This window comes from Geospiza fortis, unplaced genomic scaffold (assembly GCF_000277835.1).
Source record: "Geospiza fortis unplaced genomic scaffold, GeoFor_1.0 scaffold164, whole genome shotgun sequence".
Taxonomy (NCBI): Eukaryota; Metazoa; Chordata; class Aves; order Passeriformes; family Thraupidae; genus Geospiza; species Geospiza fortis.
In genome coordinates, this window is record NW_005054426.1 from 1,396,508 (window position 1) to 1,420,762 (window position 24,255).

A 24,255-nucleotide genomic window follows, 5' to 3' on the forward strand; every position below is an offset into this window, starting at 1 on the left:
AGATTATAACACCTGTTTTGGTAACACACCAGGTTTCTAGTCTAAAAAAATCAACTTTTCAGTTTATGTTGCCATTTTAATGCGTCCTAAACTTATCCCAGCTTTTCTGTCTGCAGGGAAAACAAGTGTTTTTCCTTAGCGCTTCACAAACACACTATGTATGTGTGTGTGTGTGTGTGTGTGTGTGTGTGATATCCTACCATAAGAATGGTTCCTGTGTTCAGATGAGCATTTTAAAAATGCAGAATAGATCTTTGAATCCTGACAGGTATGGATATACCCCCAGGCATAAAAAACTTAAATACAGTTAAAAACATTTTCCAAACAAGTTTTCAGGTTTTTGTGATGACAGATGTTGTTCAAGTTGTTAACTTCCTGTACTACATTCATCTGAGCACAGCTAAAAATATGCCCATTCTAGAAAACACTACATGATGACGTGTAAATCCCAGTACTGCAGAGAACTGACAGTGTAAGGAACTGTCCCAAGAAGGATGTCAGGATTAACCTATAGCTTGTAAAGTAGTTTTTGGATCTTCCTGGATCAAAAAAATTATGTAATTGGTTTTTATTTCAGCATTTCTTTCCTTGCCCTATTTTAAGTGCTATGAATTGGCAATGAATTGGGTATGTTAGAGGGAAAAATCAAGCAAGTTATAACATAGAGTGGGTAGAACCATCCCTATGATGTTTAAACATTTGTCACAGTGGATCACTTCATTGTTTACTTGAGACAAAGAGAACCATGTATAGCCATATTATTATAAGTAAAGAGGTCTGGAATCCATTAGGCAAGCTTCTGGCTGCTCTTGCAGTGTCGTGCCAGGATAGGAAGGAAAATCATTAATCTCAGGAGCACCCAACCCCATTCGGACTAACAAATGGGTTTGCTTCATCCCGTAGTGTGTAAATTTTGCAGCCCAACTAATGCTGATTTCTTCTTTAGTATGAAAACCACCTGAGGGCTGCCCAAGGCCTGTGTGGGCGGAAGGTCATGGTGGATGCACCTTCTGCAACCCCAGCGCCGGCACAGCCGAAGTGACTGAGCTCACACAGCTGTGCCTTCTCTCCTGGTGATCCTTCAGAGCATGAGCTGGGCCCTCCACACTCTCTGGCCCGAGGGAGAACCTGCAGTCTGGTTACCTGAGCAAGCTTTTACACCTGGAAATGGAACTGCAACAAGCAGCAGGCAAATTATTTCTACTGCTCAACAAAGTAAAAGCCAGGGAGGCGATAAAATGGAATATTGCCAGTTGGGGAATTGAAATCCTGACTGCTGAAACAACTTGTTCTCACAACTGTGGGAATATTGTTAATTAATAATAATTAAAACAGACTAAAGAGGAAGATCACATTAAGAAGCGTGGGCCAGGGCAGCCTGGCAGAATTCCTCCAGGTCCTCTGTGGCTGTGTTTTGTTCTGGATGTGAGAGGAAGACCTGATCCTTCAGCCTTGCTCTGCTGATGTTAAACTCCTTCTCACCTCCATCAAGGATGCAAATCACAGGGAATAAATACTGTCCTGAAGTCCAACATTTGCTTCTGTGTTCTTTGCCTTTCTGCACAACAGCAGGCAGAGACACTGCCTGTGATCACACACGTGCTCCATGACTCTCCGTTTCAGAAACCTGCTGCTTGGCTAGAATCAGGAAAGAAGCAACCCAGCAGGGTTAGCCCCTGTTACTTCCTTCAAACAGCTGGAATGGATTAGGCAAAGGCAAGTCTATTTTACTTTCCCTTATTAAATGCTGGAATCTGCTTTTGCTGTGAATTCCTCTGGGGCACTTTGTCTTTCGGACAACAAATAGAATAGTTTCTAGCCTGCTGCTACTCACCTGGTACTTGACACCTCTTCAGATGACTACCAAAGCACCAGAGAGAATAAAGCCTATAAAAATACTGGCAGAGTTTAGGAGCCAGCAGGTAACTGAGCATGTCCTCAGCAACTATACAAAACCGCATGAATATTTTGCTGGTGGCTAAAATGATCTTGTGAAAGAATTTGCTTTATACCAGATTTTGAAACAGGATATAGGCTATCGCTGCAGTGCTTCTTTCAGTGACTCGTAGGAGCTGCAATCTCGCCTGTGTCATGAGACATTGGTGCTGCAGTGGGTCACTGTGCACACAGTCCACCAAAATCATGAGCCATTGTGGTGACAGGGGAGTTAGTTCAGAGGCTGCTCTTGATATAATTATTTACAGTAAACAAGGGAAAAAAGCTGTCTCCTTCGATTTTAGGTAAATAAGATCTCAACTTCACATTTGCAGAATTACTTCACTGGACAGCAATAGGATGATGCTGTTTTAAAGATGCAGAATTTTGCATCATAGGACCAAGCATAGTTTTTTTATTTAGAGCCCCTACATAGACTTTTATGTTAGACTAAATTTGGCAAGTCAGAGCATGAGTAATTTGGTTTTTTTAAAAAGATGAAAAAAATTTAATACTTATATTGTGCTTTTTTGAAAGAACTCCCTGGGAATTGACATCACCTAGAAAATGTTTGGTTACAAAGATTAGGTAAGTGTGTAGGGCTACGTCTACCATTATCTGTGGGCCTCCAATGCCTTTGGAATATATTGGGTTAGAGTAACAGATAATGCGGAATGTATTTTCTTCTAAATATTCTTACCTTGCCTGCTGAGAAGTGCATAACTGCTAAAATAGAAATTAGCTCTACCCCAGCCCAAACCAGCACATCAAGGCAGGAAACCAACAGCACAAAGACACAGTGGGCTTGGAACCAAACACCTCAAAATCTGCAGTGCTCCAAGTCTTATTGCTTGCCTTGATACAACATGCAAAAAATTGGGAGATTTTGGTTCTGTCATTTCCATTTAAATAATTCAAGTTACTGAGTGCCTGCTTCCTTTCTTCCTTGTATTCAGAAATTCACTGTTAGCATGTGAAGTTAAGCCAATGTGCAATGTTTTTGTCCAGTTCAATCTAAGTCTTTGTGTACCTAGATATGCACAAACTGCATCTTTTGTTGATACATATGTAGTACACATAGTTCATTTCATGCCATATTCTCCTTTTCCTCTGGCTCTGTAAATTATAGACCCCATACTGATTTCTCTACATTCTTAACTTCAAAGTCATGGCATGTGGGCTTATTGATATTCTCTGTTACAGCTGTTTCTCAGCCTTTTGATTGAGTTGGGACTGTTGCATTTATCAGCTTCAAGAAAATCTTTCTTTTAAAGGGACTTTTACAGTTGAAGTAGTTTAACTTAAATATGATAATGAAGCATGAGAAAATAGTAATTAGTAACTCACTCAAAAGTGAGTGGTTAAAAGGTTATCTGAGTACTATTGCTGAATGAACTCTTTCTACTGAGAAATGAAATCTAGTAAAATTATTGGAAACCAGAGCTGAAAATCTTCCATATTTAAATTTCATCATCTATTTCTCATTTATTTCTGAATAGAATTTTTTGCAGTGAGATCATTACCTCATCCCCATGATACAGATATGGAGTGACACTACTGAAGTAGCAGATAGCAGCATAAAATTTATGTGAAATCAGAACACTGCAATTAAGCCCACAATTTTACTGCATAATGTCAGAACACTGTAGCATCACACAGGAAGGAGTTTGACGTCCCAAACTGTATCAACCAATTCCATCTCCTCTGTCACAATAGGAACCAGTAAACTTTAAAAGACTCTATAAATATTTTGATAGTTACAGAAGTCCTACCCCTGGCATCCACTTAGATGCTAGATGCTCAACAGTAATTGAGTAATGTTTTACATGTTTTAAATATGCACAGAAAAATAAAATAACATCCTCACTTGGGTTCTGAAGTACAACAGAAAAACTTTAGCATCAGTCAAAGATGTTTCCAGAATAAAAGAATAAAAGGGGAGATGTTGAGAAGCTGGAGTTAATGATTTAAACAGACAATCCTTACTTTATGCAAAGTGGCAACAGGATTTCTAAGTAGATTTAGTGTAATTCATTGTTCTGAAGTGAAAGAAAACACATTTCAAAAATAAAAAAGAAAAAAAATATAGACAGGATATTGCCCATTTTCAGTAGTTTATGCTGCAGAAACTACTTAAAATACCTCCAGAACAACTATCTATGTATACACTTGGTGCTTTTAAGAGAAGTGAGTAGGAAGAGCAAACAAGGTAAGAGTCTCTGAAGTAAGATGCCACTGATTTCACCTTGGAAAAGGAACTCCCAATGTATATTTTGAATGTCAAAAAACAAGTAACTTCCTAAACCCAAGGAGTAAAGAAGATCCTGTGCTGACCTATTTATTATTTTCAGAGTTAAGCAAAAAGCTATATATAATAAGTAATCTTTCTATGGGGTAGCAGAAGATCTTTTAAGTAAGCTAAAATTTCTGTGTAAAACGATGGCATATTATGGGATATCAGACATTAATGGAATAATCAGAAACTTACATGATAATGCTGAAGGTGGGACTGTAAATGGTAACAATTTCAGACAGCTATTTTCAGTGAGAGCTGAGGTCAGGAATCTACCATATCATTACTTTTATTGTCCCTGTCCCCTGATGAGATCATAATGAAAACAACCACAGTAGTCATTTCATCAGAGAAGCGCTAAAACTTGTCTGTATGACCTTGTTTTTATAATTATGCTTCACTGAACAGTTCAAAAAAAGAACTTAAAAGAAAAGAACCAGAAATTAGACACAGATTTTCATTATTAGCAAGGTATCAGATATATCTTGGCTGTTTAGGTCTCAAAAGCAAAATAGATCAAGAAGCACTGAAATCTGTGTCATTATACTCTTCACTGAGATATGAGAGAACGCTGATGTCAATCAGCAAACAATTTTCAGGCACTTGAAAGCTTTTGGGAAAGTTACCTGATCAACACTGTCATAAATAAATATGCACAGACACCTACAATTCACTGCAGGAAAAAAACATACCTCTGAGGAGAGTTTGAAATCCACATAGAAAGTTTCTTGGAAATTTGCAATGCTGAGGAGATAAAACCAGCTTAAGACATGAAATGGCAGGAATATGACATGTCACTGGAAAGCAATTAGAAGTGCTGCTAATGTTAGTCCCACCTCAGGTGACAACATGATCCCAAAACAGAACAAGTGAGACACATTGCTTCAAACAACTTGGAGGTGAGTTTAATCAGCACAACACTATGCAGCCTGCACAAAGCAGCAGCAGAGGAATAATTGGTTGGAACTTGGCACCCATCATAATATACAGGAACGCAAAAAAGGTGTGTAAAAGGTGGTTATGTGTGGAAATAAGCTACCTCACTTCACTTCCCAATAGGGTTATCTGTTTCCTGGTGTTTCTGTATAGTGGCAGCCTTTACTTAGGGTCCAGAGAATCTTGGAGGTGGAATGGCTTGGGAGACAGAGCTATTGACAGTAAATGTTAAAGGCAGAGACAGAAAAGTGTTTGCACAGCAGCTCACAGCAGAAAAATGACTGTGGGACTCAAATCTGGAAGGGAGCAAGCTCCGCCCAGAATTTTCTTTCCTGAAGAACTGGTTCTCTGGTACATCAGGGAGAAGTTTATGCACAAAGGAGTTGTCCTAGTTACAGGAATTGTGTGTATTAACGACCTGATCATATCTCTGAGGTGAGCTCTGCTGAGCACGCACCACACAGGCTACCTCCTGTCTGCTGGAAATCACTGCTGGCCGTCACATGGAAAAGGAACTGCAGTGAGCTTCCTCAGGAATTACAGTAAATTAATTAAACAGCCACTAGGTATATTCTGTGTTGATTACTGTTACAGATTTTGGTCACTCACACAGAGGATGGAGGCAAAATAATTTTCAGTTGCATTCACAGTCTTTGGAAAGCGGTGAGTGACAGGGAGCTGCTGAAGCCAGCACCTGTTACCTGCTCATCCCCAGCACAGCTTCACCAAAAACGTTCTGAAGAAATTGTCACTGGAAGGCAGCCAGAGATCAGCCTTTCACTCACCAAAAACCTTCTAAACTTCTCTCATGCTGCTCAAGTTAACAGCAGCCAGAAGAACATCAGCCTGATTTGCATTTTAAGGCATTTTAAAGAAAATTACATGATGGAATGAGAGTTGACTCAATTTATTTTTTTAAATATTCACTGAAACCTCTAACAGCATAACAAAAATAGGCATCCCAATTAAAAAGAGCCCCAGTGTTTGCATGAACAACAAAAAGAAGATAAAATTGGGGATGAATTTTTGAGGGTATTGTGGGATGATGGCTAAACAAGCAAATTTGGAATTCTGGAGTTCATGGAGAGGAGATACCAATTAGAAGTAGGCAACTGTTGTCTCACGAGTAGTGTGAGCTTGCTAGAGGGAAACACCACCTTCCCTAGGGCCTGCAGCAGGAAAAATCCTTGTGACAGATGGGAAAGCATTCAGGAAGAGCTGCAGAACTTACTGGACTTCTGGAAAGTTTGTCAGACTATGGAGTTAAAGAAGCTCAAGGCTAAGAGAACACTAAAAGGAAATTTGAGCTCAGTCTGTAAATTCTTCATGGCCCAGAGATTTCAGATATCAGAGGACTGTACAAAGACAGAAAAATATCCAATACCTGGAAGATCTAATTATACAAATCCTTACTGGTGATAAAGAGCAGGATTAAACTTAGTCAATTTAGCTATCTAAAAATCCTGTATCTACTAGTTATCCTCACTAACACATTGAAAGAGGCATTTCCACGGGGTTATTCATTCCACCTATCTTAAGATGGCTGAAATTGCTTGGAAGTCTGGCTTGATTAAATTTTTTGACATTATGCTGGAAGATGAGTTTACAGAAGTCGTTTATCCAGCTGAAATTTGCCAGTGGGATTTATCTCCTCCAAATGTGCTTTTTTTTTTAAAGTTGGCAGTTGATCAAGGAAATGTCTTGAGATGCAGCAGAACACCCATTACTTGTGATTTTAAAATTGGCAAGGGAGCTTGTGGAACATAAGCAACAGTGGGAAGAACGGGAAGCTAGGTCTGCACAGCTGGCCAAACTGAGGACCCTAAGAGAACAAAAATCTTCAAAAATCTGATTTATCTGGGGAATGGGTGAGGCTGCAGTCCCAGAAGATTTACACCAACATCAGTTTTCTTAGAATCATTAGCCTGGAAAAAAACTCTTAAGGTCATGGAGTCCAATCATTCTACTAGCACTGTCAACCCATGTCCCCAAGTGCCACATCCCCACAGCTTTGAAATCCCTCCAGGGATGGAGACTTCACCACTGCCCTGGGTACCCTCTGCCAGTGCTTGGCAGTTCTTTCAGTGAAGAAATTTCTCCTAATATCCAACCTAAACCTCCTCTGGTGCCACTTGAGGCTGCTTCCTCTTACCCTATTGCTTGTTACGTGGGAGCAGAAATTGACCCCCACTTCTTTCCACAGGTTTTCAGTCTCTTTCCAGATACAGATAAAGAGCAACAAGGTCCCCCCTGAGCCTCTTTTACTCCAGGCTGAGTTCCCCCTCGCTTCCTCAGCCCCTCCTGCTGCTCCAGCACCTCAATGTCTGTCTTGTGAGGGCCCAGAACTCGACACAAGATTCAAGTTGCGGCCCCAGCAGTGCCAGCCCAGGGGACAGTCACTGCCCTGGCCCTGCTGCCACACCATGGCTGGCACAGCCCAGGTGCCATTGGCCTCCTGCCCCCCTGGGCACACCTGGCTCCTGTCCAGCTGCTGTCCCCAGCACCCCCAGAGCCTTTCCCAGCTTTCCAGCCCCTCTGCCCCAGCCTGGAGCTGCAGGGGGTTGGCATGATGTAAGCATCACATTATCCCAGCATGGCAAGCTGATCATGCTCACTGAGCAGTCAGAAAACACAAACCAACAGCTGCGCATCAAAACTCACACGATGCTTTTCTCCAGTTATATTACCCTCTGCCATTCAGGACTGCAGCGGACAAACATGTGGCCTTCTTCCTTCCCTACCTCTTCCAATAAATGCCTGATTATACAGCTGCTGCATAATAGCTGCTGATGCCAGTGGAACTGTGCAGTGATTGCATAATCACTCCAGAGAATGGGAATCTCTGGGCAAAGCCTCATCCCAGCACCACCTGCCCAGTCCTCATCTCTCAGGTTCTGTGGGCTCAGAGAGCCAGTGCTGGTAGCAGCACTGAAGAGGTGAAAATTATTTTTGTATGTAACAGGCTTCCAACTTTTTGTGTGGAAGCGCTGTGAGATTATAGTCAACAAGAGCATCCAGCAATGGGCTCTGTTACAGTGTGTGCATGTAAAAGCTGTTGTGGAATTAATCACCCTGAATTCTTACAGCCTTTCTGCTTCTCCTCTTATGTTAAGATGCACACATGATAGCTGCAGTTATCACTGGGCACCTCTAAGAAGCATAAATTTCTGTCATAAAAAAATAAGCATATAATAGATCCACAATATGAAATGTGCACACAGATGCAAAAAAAAAAAAAAAGAAAAAATAAGAAAAAGAAAAAATATTCTAGAACAAAATAAGAATAACCCACCAACTGGCAGTCATAACGGTATGCAACAAAAAATTTCCACGCTTTGTAAATTATCATTCAAACCATGCCATACCAAGTGGAATTCCTCAGTTCTGTGACACCAACCAAGCACTGTTTTTCTTTCTCCGTGACTCAAGAAAGGCTGCTGTGCAGGGATCATACACTGCCACTGAGCCATGCACTAAGTTCCTGTTGCAGCCAAAGGACATTCGATGCCCCAGCACATCCATATCTAGATGCAGCTGTGAGACAATTTAAAAATAATAAACCAGTCACAGTTCCAGCACTGGCGTCAAAACATGTTTCTGTGTAAAACCAGCCTCTTATACTGCTCAGATAACCACAGAAGAAAAATTGTTTTCTTGCCTTTTGCACTCTGCTAAAATTGCCCAGGGTCCTTAGCCTCTTCTCTTTCCACATCACAGCACACCTCAATTTCTCCTATCACTTTTTTACATGGGAAAGGCGGGGAGGAAAGAGGGAAGAAGCATTTCTGCATAAAATTGCCTTTGTAACATTGCTTCCAGTGTGTAGTGCTGTAACCAATGATGGTGTTGTGGGTGTTGCCCTTCTGCTCCCAACTGCAAAGAAACTAAGTTAAAAGTTATTTATTGCTTGGATGATTATGTGCAAGTAAACATAAATTGGATCTTCAACAGGAAGCCAAACAGGAACCATATTAAATTTCAAAGGCTTTATTACTCCTATTGATTTTAGCTGTTGATACTTTTGTTAAGGTTAAAAAGCAGTTCTGTGTTGTTTATAGAAGTATCTTCAGAAACTTATTTTAAAATAAATAGTTTAAATTTTCCTGCTGCTAGAAAAGCCACACAAATTCAGTTGTGAAAAGAAAAGAAAAACATATACAGAAAGAACAGTTGCAGGAAACATGACTGTTTTCATCCTACAATGAAAGCTCTCAACACAGTAATTACTATGTATTTTCTCTTGAGCTCTGACTCAGAAGACTAGCCCTCTTCATACTGAAAAGTGAGAGCAGAAAATAAAGCTCTTGGTAAAAGTAATAACTATTTCAAAAAAGACTTTTTCTCACATGTCATTAATATGTATTTTATTTCCAGAAATGACAGAATATCCTGTATTGCACAGAGGTAACTAAAAAAGCTAATTTAACTTCGACTAAATACGCAGCTCTGGGCTAAATCACAGGTTTGGTGCTCAAAACTCGAGTGCTGAAACAGATTCCTCCTTCCTAAATAGATGGTTGTGCAGCTGGAGCAATTTGAACCTCTGGCAAGGCAGAGGGAAGCAGCACATGCATCTTGTCTCAGAAGATTGCTTATGCTCAGGAGAGGGAAATGGAAATAAGAAAGGGGAGGTAGCTTCCTGAGCCAAATGACGTGCAGAGGCTGAGGAGCAGTTCCAACACCCAGAGGGGTTCCCTGGTTGTTGGAGGCCAGCACAGGAATTGGGCACCTTCCTCCTCCTCCACTGTTCTGCCCCCTTTCTATGCAGCACCCCCCCTCCTAGCAGGGGAACAAGAGCCTGGAGTATTTCTTAGTGATCCAGCTGGGATCCAGTTCAAGCAATATACTCATTTGATCTGCTTTGTAAACCAACACTGCCACATTCTTTCAAACAGAATCTGGGACAAACTCTTGTCCTGCTTCTAATATTAAGTCCCCTGAAATCTCAGTGGCTTTCAGTTTTCTTGACTTCTGTGGGCTTCGAAGAAGTCAGCTCCTCAAAGCTCTACAAATGGTACCAGAACATTCCAGTCTAATGTTTGGCTGACGCCTTTTTCCTTGCAGCATGTTTCAATAGTTCAATTTCCACGCAAGTGCTTGGGTTTTAGCCTCTGTTGGACATCAGGACATGCTAGGCAGCAATTTTAAGAGATTGAATTTTGCTGATTGCAAGATGTTAGGGCAAAAAGAGCAGGATATTCACCTGATGTAGGCTGGCCTGAGATGTTGTTTAGGTCAGTAGATTATTCTTTAATTTTACACAGAAACAAAGCTACACCTATATAAGAAATGTCAGAGATTATATACAGGAACTGCGGGCCAGATAAATTGATACATAAATAAACGCACACCTTTCCTACATCTGGCCACATTTTTCCTCTACTCACTAACATTTCTGTTCAATTAATGCAAAGGTACAAACCACATTGTCCTGTATAACTGAGCTGCATTTACCCTCAGCTGTAACTTGCAAAAACCTGTTACAACACTTAGAATTGACCATTCCCATAGGTAAAGATACTGTGAGCGATACTGCGTATAGCTTGCACAGACAGCCTTTTAAATTGTCCTTTGTTTATAAATAAATAGACTTAAAAAATTAAAAATTACCAGACTGCTCTATAAGTGCTCTTCTTTCTGAATCAAGCATTACTGTTGAACCAAAGTTTTGGCGCTTGTAGGTTTTCAAAATCCCTGTCAGTATTTTCAGTGCATTAGGAGACTATGTAAGTGGGGAAAGGCAGTGTCCTGATAAGCTACATTATAAATCACATGCCAAGTTTTACTGGTTGTTTTTTTTTAATTGTCACTTTTTAGAGGATCCGTTAAATTTAGATTATCAGTCAGCACGAAAGGAGGCTTTTTTCTCCTATCATGTACCTGAATTTTAACACAGAAGGGCACGCTCTTGTAGAGCCTCCTGTATTTCCCCTGTGCTCTCCTGGATCTAAGATGAATGGTTTGGCACTGCTGTATAAGAGCTCAGCACACGTGGAGAATATTTGAGTGTCTGAGGGATGTCAGAGCCACTCTCTAGGAACAGATTTTGAAAGCTTGTGACATCAGCTTTTGGGAAATTGGGAAGAGCTGGAGTCAGAGATAGCTCGGTCCTTACCATTGATGCAGAAATAGTTCAGGTTCACAGCTTTTTTAAGAGCTTTTACAGCACTACCAAGAACAAATTGAGGATCAAGCCCTGCTCCAGAGAGTGCTCATCTATTACCCCACCCACAGGAACATGCAGCACCTCTTGGCATGTCATGAGCCTCAGGGATTCACCTTTCCTGCCACTAAGTTTGTGAGATAGGGGAAAAAATCTAGGACTGCACATGCAGATGTGGGATAAGAATCTGCTTCCTTTTCCAGAGATAGCTGTGTTTGAGGAAATACCTACAGGCCTTGGGTTTTCCATCAGAATCTTTTAGGATATTAGGGGTCTGTTATATGTGTTCATCAAATCTGGTCGTGAATAAACTTGAGGGAAGTTTTCTAACCAGAACAAGGAGACTACAGAAACCCTTCTACTTAGTGGTACTGGATTGTAAAACAGTTTCATATATTTACATGGAAATTTGTATATTTGCATGTGAGTGTGTGAGAGTGAAGATGGTGTTAAGAGAATCTGTACTACTGCTGCACATTTTTGTGATTCAGTTTTTGGGGCCAGCGGGGCTTCTCATTTCCTAAGTTAGGCTTGGGACTCTGAGGTTCCTGCACTATCAGTTTCATTTGGATTCCATCTGAGGAGGAATAGAGTAGCTCTGCAGGTGTAGAGTAGCTCTTCAGAGTTGTTTTCTGTTGACAATAAAGGACCCTGAGGTGACTCTCTAGAAATTAACCCATTTTACCATTCTGATGTCTGCATTTAGGTGGGATTAAGCCCACTTAGAGTATCTATGCCATTAAATTACACTACACACAGCAATAAGTCTCCTTTCCAAAGCAACACACTTGGACCTTAAAGAAGCAGACAAAAAATACTCTCTTGCCTCTAGCAATAGTTCCTCTGTTTTTAAATATCTTCCTCTATGATAGGAGTGCAATTAAAGCTATTTGGTCACTCCAGTTACATGAAAAAGATGTGAAAATGAGCACAGTCTCAAGTGGAATAATAAGTCTAGAATTCTTCACATGATACCCACATTCAGCTTGGCTTTATGATGCCTTGGGGTCTTGAAAAAACTTGAAAGCAGCTCAAACTGTTTACATAGCAAAACCAGGGTTGTGGGTTTTTTTGGATCATATAAAGAAATTTTGGTTCAGGTGTATCAGCTGTTTATTAGCAGGACTGCCACATATTAGCAGGAAAATTCATCAACAATCAACCAGATGAATTTCAGCCTCAAGCCACACATCTGTTTCAGGCAGCCTGGTAGTGACACAAGAATTTCATAAATATCTGGAGAATTAGTAAGCCCAACTAATTTTCAGTTTTACTAGTAATGGGCCATCCACGCTTTTAAGACCTTTTGGAAGGCTTGGGGTGTTTTGAGTATTTTTCTGAAATAACCTTAAGAAGAGGAAGAAAACATTTCAGATTGTGAAAAGTCAGACTGCAGCTCTTCAGTGAGGAAAAACACAGCTTTTCAGTGATCATCTTTCAGTTTATGTGTTCAAACCTTCATCTGTTCCTCTATTCAAAACTTTCAAATCGAACTTTGAAAGCTTCATATTTCCATTTAAAATAAAAACAAACCTCAGAAATTCTCCTGGATGTTTTTACTTTCCAGAACAGTGTTCAGGAGTATCAATCAATTCAGGAACTACCAAATGAAAACCACTGCTACTAATTGAAAAATACTTGACTTTCAGGAGCATAGGATTACTTCAGAAACCATTATTTACAGTAGGTAATGTTTATTTATGTTAGCAACCCAAATGGTTTCAAATCACTGCTCTTTGCAAGTGAGTATGGTAAAATATGGCCATTAGTAAAAAATAGAGAAAATTGTATCCTGTGTGGTTTCATTCCTCTCCCACCCAACCCAGCTGATGGGACAAAATATGTATTTAATTTGTACAATTATAGATATTCCAGAGACTCTCTCTACAGGAAACCAGTTTTCCCTCCTAGCTTTGCTCTGTTGGCCAGGCAGCCATATTAATGACAGAAGTTAAGCCAGCTGCTGTTTTAACACCCTCAGTTCAGGGGAAGGAGCTGGATGAGGCCAGTCCTTGCCTGCTGCAGCTCTCCAGGCTCACTGCAAGTTCCAAATCTCCTCCTGCATCCATTTGTAGGACAGGCCTTGGATCCAAGCAGATCCTAAGCCTCACTTCCCAAAAGAGCAGCCAGATCTTTGCTAGTGTGGCCATAGTGTTGTATTAAACCAGTTCCTGACTGGTTGCAATTTGTTTCCCAGCTCTCTGGCTTCCAGATCACAGCACTGCCCTAGACTCAAAAGCAAACCAATAAGTCTACCAGTGTGAAGCCCAAACACATCGTATAGGCAAAGTGTTCCTCTGAAAACCATCTCTGAACTCAATATTAGCAGCAAAAAGTCATGGAATCAAATTTAGAAGTAATTTAAAGAGGCAAAGAAAGCCCCTCCACTGGTGTGATATCCCAGTCTCATGCGTGAGTGCACTCCAGTGGGGGATACGCAGCTATTGGTAATTAGAAGGTCTCAGTATTGTTTTCAGATTTATCTGGAAAATAAGTCCTTGTCTGTCCCTCTGACACAGAGAGCAGCCCTGCACCTCCCCTGACCCACCAACCTTCCTCTGCAGGACAGCAGGCACCTGCCTGACATCCGCCAGCAACTCTCTCTGCCCAAGCCAGCCTCTCCCTTCGGAACATGAGAGCTTCCCAAGGTGTCTGAAGTTCCTCCAAAACCAGGGAGCAGCTCTCAGAAGTGATGCAATGCCATGTGCAGTTCAGGTTATATCCCCTGAGCCCATAATCTCACCTTTACTGCTCTGTAAAAGGTGAGATTCTTAAGAAATGTGGTTGTAGGAAATGGAAAGCTAGAAACTTCCACCAATACTGAAGGGTTTGATTTACAGCCTTGGAAGAAGCTTGGATTGATGTAAAAAAAATTACACAGACATTAAGCAGAAAAATGATAAACTTCCGTTTCTCTAGTTATAAGTAAAAATATGCCTTAAGTAAATAAGACATGGTATTGGGTAAGATGGTGAAGGGCTTTATAGTGTGGCAATGTAATTGTACAGAGTAAGCTGAGTTTGATGTTCTCATAGACATATATGTGTGTACATGTAATAATAGCCTATTGGATAAAAGTATCTGCAGTGCGGGAGAATTAAGTTAAGGTGATAGGCTACAAAAACAAAATAAACTTTGTGGCAATTTTCTATTGGATTGGAATGTTATATATTGCCTTGTAATGAAAAAACTTGTGACTACCTTGAGCTATGGCCGACTTCTTACCCCTCTAAAATCTCACAGCCTTTGAGGTTGATGTTTATCTGAGTAATAAATCGTTTTTAGCCTGACAGTACTCCCATCCCTTCAAGTAAGGCATCGATAATAATAGTGGTGAACAATTTAAAAAGCAGACTTACCAGCACCCATAACAAAATATTCAGATGGAAACTTCTTTAAAACTGCATCACAAGTTGTTTTTTTCTAATAAGTCTTTCTAGTGATCCATTGTAAACAGTCAGTGCTGGGATGTCTGAGACAGCTGACAGCAATCACCTTTTTACACATGATGCCCTTAGGTGATAATTAGCTCCCATTACACAGACAAGCGATTCAGCTGTGAAAGAGCAGTGGAAGTAAGCACATGCCTGGTCCCCAGCTGCATTTCCTAGGTGGGAGAACAGCCTGACAGGTGACATTCACACCTTGTGTCTGAACTCACAAACACGGTGCTGATGTTAGCTCTTTGAAGCGTGAGCAAACACACTGCCCTAAGCATAATGCAAGCGAAATTTGAATAATCCAAATGCTTTCTTCCCACCTGCAAAGCAACATTGTTTAAGTCTGGTGAATCACGCGTGTATCGCACATTTGTTCCATTTAAACCTTAACACCATCCTGAGGTATTTGCTTTCAAACATATTTTGACATTTCTCTCCATTTTGGCAGAATTGTCAGCTACAGGAGGAACAGCACTTGAGTTGAAATTTCAGGCTGTTTTCCAAGGCAATATGTCCACTGCCTGACTTTTGTGTAAACTCTTAAGCACCAGATGTCTGTCTTCCCTGAGCCAGCTATTATTTAGAAATATTAGCAGAGGCTGTCAGTGATGGTGGTCATTTTTAGCAGTGGCTGTGACAAAATTGATTTGCCACCACTTAAGGTCCTCCTCCCATCCGAACCTCATGCAGGTGCTGGGATGCATTTCACAGCTAGACCATAGGAGAATTTGTGATCCATCAAAAGTGAGGTAATTCAGCCTGGGGATGAAAATAGAGGCAAATCCAATGCTCCTTTATGACAAGATGGCAGCACCCAGGACCGTTGCTTAATGCTGAGTTGTTCCTTGTCAGTTCAGAAAATCCTGAACATTCAATCTCTTCAGTATTGAGCCAACCTGAAGCAAATTTTTCTTCTTGTTGAAGTTTCCTCCGAATAGGAAAAACCTGAATCATTCAGCTATTTTGATGTTCTCCCAAAAAAAGATGAGGAGCCCCACCTAAAAAGTCAAGTCTGAGAATTTCCACTTTCTTTCATGCAAACAAAATGGCCAAATTGAGATTGAATGAGTGGCATTCACTCTGGAATTTTGTAACTTTCAAGAATTAGTATTGGTAATGCAAGCAACCTTTCACTATATACTTTGGATATAATGTTACATGCTCTGTATAATATAGCCATAGGAGTCTACAGATTCCAAACGATGAAAATTATTTCCCTGCTCTTTGGCAGACTCCACAGGCAGAGGGATTAGATTATATTCTATTTCTATTTCTTTCTGGTTTGAGATATATTTAGTCATTTAGTGCTTGTCCTGCAAGTAATTTCTCATGTTCTCCCTTTCAATCTGATGAGGCTTTTATGAAGTCTTGTGCATCATGCTTTGTCCTCCCTTGTCCTTCTATTTCTGGGCAAGGAGGGCACATTCCTATTTCCTGCAACAAGGTGTAGCCACCAAGGGCTTCCTGTTGCAGAAAGCTGTTTGTTAGCCTGGCATCCCAGCTCTGCCTGTGCCAGAGACAGCAAAAGCTTTTCTCCCAGTCACAGTGAGCAGGCTGGAAGGCAGATGCAGATGACAGCAGGCCTGCTCAGATCAGTGTAGTGCCATTTTATGCCAGAGTAAAACCTGAACAGTTTCAGAGGCTGGTTGCTTTCGTGTGAAGTGTGAGCCACAACTCGTGTAAGTCTTGGATCCAGGGTATATCTGAGGCCTGAAGGGAGTGTGGTGATCCATGGCACTTTTTAACCAGAGGCCTTGTAATGGTGAATGTGGCAACTGTTTACCTCATTTGTTAGAAAAATGGCAGAAATCTCTGGAAAAACTTGCCTCCAGAGGCTCTGAATCATTCCCTCATTACTAACGGATGGCATTTCATTCCAGCAGAACTGCACTACCAGGCAATTACTGCTGTCAAAGAGGAGGCAGTCTTTTAGTTGGCTGCTGCCTTGTCAAGCAATGAGAATCACAGAATGATTTGGGTGGAAAGAGACATCAGAGCTCATCCAGTTCCACCCCCTGCATGGGCAGGGGCAGGGACACCTTCCACTAGACCAGGCTGCTCCAAGCCCTGTCCAACCTGGCCTTGGACATTTCCAGGGATGGGGAAGCTACAGTTTCTCTGGGCAACCTGTGCCAGGGCCCCACCACCCTCATGGTAAAGAATTTCTTCCCAATATCTGATCTGAATCTCCCCCCTGCTGATGTGGCTTGCCTGGGTGCTTTTCATTGAGGAGTCTGGGGTGCTGTACAGTGACAATAACTTCTGCCAGGGAAAAGGAGCAACCTGGGCCACCTCCAGAGCACAGGCTTCAGCTCTAAGTGCATTAAAACCCTGTATAAGTGACCAGAAGTGACAAACACAGGGTTTCTGCTGCCAAGCACACTGTGTTGGGGGACTGGAATATAACACTCTTGCACATGGAAATTAGCATTCATCTCTCTTAGGAAAATGCAGGTACTTTTATGGGATCCTGCTATTGCAAAATGATGTGAAGCAGTACCTCTCAACCTTACGGGTCCAGCCCCCAGTCAATCAATCAATCAATCAATCAATCAATCACACACCACACTTCATTTATTGTAGGGGAAGAGGACCTTTTAGCTTAGCAACTGTCCTGTCAGGGTTTGGTTTCATGGAGAAGCTGTGGATTTGGCCCAGACTCATCCAGCTTGGCAAATGCAGGGTAAATACTCCCTACTTGCTGTAAGAGGCTTCCAGAGCTGAGTGGGGTCTGGCTCTGCTGTCCACATCCTCCCACTCATTCTGCCATAGCTTCAGACAGAGGAGAAGAATTGGCAGGAAATCAGAGCTACTCACAGAAGTGATATTTTAGCTTCTCTGCTGCAGACAAATATTCATGAACTTTGCTATGATCTTTGGGTCCAAGAACTCCAGTAACTCTCACTTTGGTGACACTCTTGATTTTACCTTAACCTGGAGAAGGACCTGGCCAGCAGCAACTTGGGGACACTCAGGTAGAGGAAAAGAGTAAGTGGCTGACAGGTCTGACATGTTTAAAATTACAGTCTGTCCTGGGACACACAAATGCCTGCTCTATCTGCTTCATCTCTAAACATTTATTTAAAAGCAAAGATAGATAAAGAAAAGAAACTGTATCCTGTCAAACAGTCTAGTGATTTAAATTATGTAGATAGCAGATTAATAAAGCATTTCACAGGAAGGGAAGCACATGTGGCAATCTACAAAAGAGATTAAACAACTGAAGGTGCTGGAAAGGACAGAGGTGCCTGCAAGCCATAATATGCACTCATAGTGTGCAGTTTCTTTCTCCCCAGGTGTTTTTTTAATTAGTTATAGCTAAGTCTCCTGAGACTCTCTCCTAGATATGAACAACTAATTGTAAACTTCATCTGTGTGCAGACCTTACAAGAGGCAGATTTGCATGTTGTGTTAATGTGCATTTCTACCTATATCAAAAAAGGACAAGTGACAGAACAAAACGATTTTTTTGGTTTTGTATTTCTAACATGAAAAATGCCGTGTAGGCTATTTGATTATTAGAAAGGAATTAGCTGTCAAACCTTGGCAGGTCTCATGTGACTGAGTTTTGGGTGAAGGCTTAAACCCTCAGAGTTGTAAGAAAATCTCGGATTTCTGTCTGGAGGTCCTCCCTGGCTGACAGTACTGTGAAAAATGTCTCAATGTGAATTAAGATAACACTGTTGTGCTATGGCTCTGGTGGCTGCATACCCAACCTTGCAGTGTCCAGCATCTTGCACTTGTTACCTGCTTGAGCAAACGGACGTATTTCTTTAATTTGTTACTATGATTAGTGATCTTAGTCTGCCTCAAAACATTCCCTAGCTGGACTTTCAGCCCAGCGCCCTGCACTCTGCCATAGTTGTCTGTGGATGGACCCCACAGCCAGTTGCACACTCTGCACAAGATTTAAAGCAGCAGATTTAAAGCAGCTGTAATGTCCAGAAAGTGCTGCAAGCAAAAAGCTTAGTAATAATTACAATACTTCTGTAAGGAAAGCACATAAATATATTATTTACTCACGTATATGTGTGGAAATAGAAGTACATTTTCTCATCATAGGAAAGGAATAGGGATCAGAGTAAGCAGCCAGGACCAGTTTAATATGAACAGGGAGAAACAAGCTTAGCCTCCCACTCTGGCTATGCAGAATCAAACAAGAGAAGGAGAATGCAGCCATCAATAGCACACACAAGGTCATACCAGGCCAAAGAGAACTAACAAAGGAAGGTAGAAGCCTCTTAACACCTCCTCTTTCTTCCTCATGCTTTTCCTTCTTCTTTCTTGCCTCCCAAAATTAAATCTGCAGCTGGGAACACTACAAGTTTTTCTTTACAGAAAATACTTTTGTGTTGGGTGTTCCTGAAACATTATGGAAACGATTTGTGCTTTATGTCTTCCAGAAAATTATATTGATGTGCCTCAAGATGGGAGGGGTAAGACCAGACTTCAAGGAGCAGCTTTCAGGAGAATCAGCTAAATTACAAGAGCTGAAAAAATTCTGGATAAGTAGGAGAGAGAAAGACTACAAGAGGAAGATTGAGCAAGTCACCTGAAGACAGACACCATTCAAAAAACTTCTACAGGCAAATGATATAGAAAGAGTCTCCAGGAGAAAGTAGTCTGTAAGCAATATTTTAATTCTAGACTGACACTGTTATCTCTGAAAGGAAGCATCATATTTGTGAAAATGCTCTGTAGGAAGAAAATTATGTTGCTCTAGCAAATCCACACAAAGGTGGAAAATGACCACAAGACAAACCTTTGGTAGATAACTTTTCTTTGCCTCCCCATCCATCAATTGCCATTTGAGCCTAATCTCAGCCTAAGTGTCAGAATCCTGAATGTGAGTTTTTCCAAAATTCTCTGGTGAACACTTTGTCACGATAGGGTAGATGCTGGTAATCCACATCACTGGTAACCATATTGTCCTATGCATTGCAAAGGTAAGCAGAGCCCTTTCATTGAGTCGGACTGCAGGCTAACTTCAACCATAATGCACATTTTTAGATCACTGGCAATGACTCTGCTAAGACTATCCGAGCTCATCTTAAATTCAGGTTCTTGAAGAGGGCATCCTTTATTAGGATGTAACACCTTCCACCCCCATACTACTTGAAGCTGAAAGCAAAACAGAAAAAACCCAACAAATTGTATATTTCAAAAGCAATAATACCACTGTCCCCCTCCTTTCCAAGGCAATAGTCAAATTCCCTCAGCCACTGCCTGACTGCAGAGTTTACCCCACACAAGTCTCAGAATCCATTTGTAAGCCAGAAAGGCAATGACTTTGCCACAGAGGTACGTGGAGCACTTGATCACTGGGTTGTAGTAGGTTGACTTAACTTTCCACAGGGCAGGGTTATTTTAAAATCATACAGTACCAATTACATGAGCAAATCCTGTGAAATTCAGTTATTTAAGATATTTGCATGGAGAACCTGGCAGTGACAAGCAAACAGAGGAGTTCATCTGGAAATCATAACACAAAGCCATGATAATGCCAGTTTAATCCTTCATGTCTAATATTTTGTCCTGCAAATCTCAGTAACTTTAAAATAACCTTACATTTTACCATTTAACCACAACATGAGGAACAACTTGTTAATGAATAATCAAGTGCTCCTTTTGTACCTCTTTGGCTGAATTAATTTTAGTTTTCTGTTGAACTCAACGGGGACACTCTTCTCGTGATCTGAGTTAGTTCATGGCTACTGGAGTTCAGGATGGTATGTGACTAAAACCATGAAGGAATAAATAGTGTTGGAGGACCCAACAAGGCTGGACACCACAGGAGTGGAAGCCCAGTCTTCAAATAAAGCCCAATCTGAGTAGGATGCCAACATGCACATGCCCCTTTTCTCTGTAAACCAACAACTAAACATGCCAGGTATCACTGAGTAGGGGCAGGCAGTGCCTAAAAGAACAAATTCACAGGTGGGAGTGCTACCCTGCAGGCATGGATCTCCATCCTGTCTCAGGAAAGCTTGAAGCCTGGCTCACTCTCACTCATCACAGAAGCTCCTGCACATCCCCCCAGCTTGGAGAGACCTAAGGGAGCTGCCACAGTGCACCTAGGATGCACTGGAGTGTAACCTGTGTTACACCTTAAGAACTCTCCAAGAAAAGCAAAGCAAACCGAGTGGCTGGAGGTGATGCCATCCATGCCAACATCATGCTCCTCCACACTTCCCCCTTGGCTCCAAGATCCATAACCCCTGCAGACACCCAAAAAAGTATCCAGTGTGGCACTCTGCAGTAACTGCTTGATCCTTTTACTTCTCCCAGCACCTACTTTCATTGTGAGGTGATGACTGCCACAGAGAGCTTTGGAAAAAGCTTATGTTCATAGAGGAATTTGTATTAGATACTGGTTTGTGTGACTTACTGTATTTTGTAAGGGTTTTTTTCCCTTTGGGAATTGTGCGTTATTAATGAGCAGTTTTATGCTTTACTTCCAGTACACGTATACCTTGTAATGGATGTGCTTTTTGTTAGTTTGTTTTCTTTTATTCTCTATACAGAGCCAGTAAATGTAAGGTAGATACTCTCTGGCTGAAATTCTAATTTTGCCTACCAATTAATTTATGGATAAATCCATGTCGTAGCTGGTGAACAATTTTTCATCAATTGTGTTGTTATAATCACCTGATAGTCTCTCTACTTTAGCAGAATAAAAGATCCTGAATAAGACTAATGCTAGCTGGGCCTTAAATTAAAGGGAAATAGTGCACCACATATTTCCCTACCATCATTTCTATCAACCCTTCTTCCTTGCTTTTGGGACACTGGAGAAGAGCACTGGCTACACAAACAGCCACCTGAACACCTCATCCACCTCTGTAGCTGTGCTCTGATATCCCCCTGCATTTACTTGATCAAAACTATGGTGGACCAGATAAACTGCAATGAATTTTTCAGTTATTTCTGCAGAGAGATTGGTACAAATGCAATCCTTCTCTAAAAGAAATTATCTGGACTAAAATTATTGTATTTTTCTCTATGCCCATTGGGATATGTTTGGAAAAATAAGGGTTCTGAAATTAACACTTTAAAAAGTGCATACATTATACCTCGCATGTGACAATGGCAGCTGTCTATCTCAGTGGCTGTTAGGGAGCTTCCTGCTCCAGAAGCCCCTTCCCCTGCCCAAATAATTTCCTCTCTTCTGTTTCACTGAGAACTGTGTCCAACTTCTTAGTAATTGCTGTGTATAACGTAGGACATAAAAAGTTAAGTTATAAAGCTTGTGCAGGACTTGATGTTGTAATTTAACCATCTCTCATGCCTGGTTATGGATTTTACAAAAAACAGAGTGAAAATAATCTGGCCTCTTAATGTATAATTCAGCATATTGTAGCAGCTATTTTAGACACCTATTTTTTATAGTTTTACTACAGCTGTAATTTCTGTATGAGGACTGCCCACTTGAAGAAGCAGTGAAGTTAACACATCAAAAGGATTTTTTAAAGTCTGTTCTATTCCACCACCTGTGACTGTGTATAAAAAGTAAAGCAACAAAAAACAAAACCTCAACCACTGCTGGGAAGAAACACCTTTTCTCAGCTTCAAAAGTTCTCTTCTGTAAGACAGGCATTTCTTCTAGTCCTCCTTTTACAAAAGTAGTAAATTACTAAGAAAATAATATATATACAGTACAATAGTCTATTTTGATAGTCAGCAGACTATTTTAGGCTAATTAAGCTAACTAGAAATTGTAGGGTTGCAGTGATTTCTCTTTATTGATACATTGATGATAATACTGTTTCTATAACACTTGGTGTTTGAAATCAACACATGCCAGAGTCCAGTGATTTGCTAATCTAGTTTCTGGTCTGATCCTGTCCTATTTTTTTGCAGCATTCTCTAACTTCATATTATGAATCATGTTGTCTTTCTAAAGTGATTGCCAAGCAAACCAAAAATGTGTTTTACACTGCTATTGCACTGCTCTCGTCTTTATATACAGTAGTTTTTATAAAGATGTCCTTAGGTTTTAATAAATGAGTGTAACGTGAACTAATCTCTGTAATAAAACTTGCTTTAATGTTTCAAAGGCTGTCTGGAATAGCTGTAGAGATTTGAGCTTCTGAGTATTTCAATAGCTTCAAAATTTGTGGCTTCCTTTCCCTCTGCAGGAAATCCCCAGATAGCAGAACTCCATAGTCTGTACAAGGATAAAATGAAGAGAGTGTATTTAACCCAAAGAATGGACTTAGAGATGGGGGGAAGGGGCCCCAAGAAGCCAAACCGCACCACAAAAAAAAACATTAAGGCCATTGCATTAATCAATACATATTCCATTTAGTCTGCTTCACATTTCCAGTAGTTGCTGATACCAGATATTTAAGAGGGAAGTGCGGGACACTGAAGAGAGATTGCTAAGAAATAATCTTTCCACTATTCGAGGCAAGCTGAGAAGGCCAAACTGCAACCGAGTAGAAAGAAAGCAACAGTTTGACTTTCACACATAAAGTACTCTGTCCCACATGGCTCATTTCTCCTGCTGAGGCAAACACAGTTCAGTTTGCTCTGTACAAAAAGGCAGGACCAACAACTCTCAGCGAAAAGAGATTTAATTTGTTCTTTGCTTCCAGGCTGAAGGATTTGGACAGTTTCCCCAGGAAGTTTTAGATTTTCTAAACACTCTCTCAAGTCTCTTTGTCACCTGTTGTTTAGGAGGTATCATTGCCAATGTTCCCAAAATACTGAGAGCTTGGAGCTGAAATTTCAACTCTCCCATTAGTAAAAGGGAGGATTTTTGACAACATCACCTCTTGGAACAGATTGCTTCCTTTTTTAGAAAGAGTTCTTGCTCTGTCCTGCTGCCCCCAAGCTTTAGTTCTCCTCAGCTGTTTTCCTGTTCAGCACTTGCTGTCCTCCTTGGCCCATCCCAAATCCTTGATATCTGACTGAAGTCCTGGCATTTATACACAGCAGTACCTTTTCCCATTAGAAATTATCCTTTCAGCATCAGATCACTAGCCTCAGACTAGAGACTGTGCTGCGGGAATATACCTAAACCGCCAAAAATTGATTTTATAGCCAAATTTTAAAGGAAGGATGAGAAATCCTTTGTAATGTCACTTACTAGTTACTTCATGCGCCAGAGTGCATTTCTGGAGCTTCTATAACAAAGCACATGAGCTCTAAAGTAGAAAAGGATCATTTTCATTAAAGCAACACTTCAGTAATTCTTAGGGGTTTTACAACTGTAAGAGACTACAATTGCACTCCACTGTGCTAAAATTTATGGAAGGTATTGCAGAAAGAAAGAGGACAAAAAACAGCTTTAAAAATACATAATGTGTAAAATTACATGTAATTGCAACCCAGTCCCCTTCTCAAACTGCACCTGCGATTGTGAAAACAGTTAAATATATGAGACAAAGGACATAAATCAATGGATTTGGTGTGTTATAGCTCCCTCACCAAGTTTCAACAATTTTTATTATGTGCTTCTAGTAATTGAGTAAGGGTTATATTCA

The 24,255-nt window shown here is 40.8% G+C and overlaps 1 protein-coding gene across 2 annotated transcripts in view; it reads left to right on the forward strand.

Moving 5' to 3' along the window:
* SHISAL1 (shisa like 1) overlaps nt 1-22,818 on the forward strand; it is a 38,979-nt gene extending 16,161 nt beyond the window's left edge. The window contains exon 4 of one of the 2 annotated variants that reach the window (XM_031061811.1): nt 19,171-22,818. In XM_031061811.1, the coding sequence (XP_030917671.1) occupies nt 19,171 (1 nt within the window). In that variant the 3' untranslated portion in view covers nt 19,172-22,818. Of the gene's footprint in view, nt 1-946; nt 1,709-19,170 lie in introns of those variants that run through there. The other variant, XM_031061810.1, reaches the window with a different exon arrangement.
* The last annotated feature ends 1,437 nt before the right edge of the window (nt 22,819-24,255 follow it).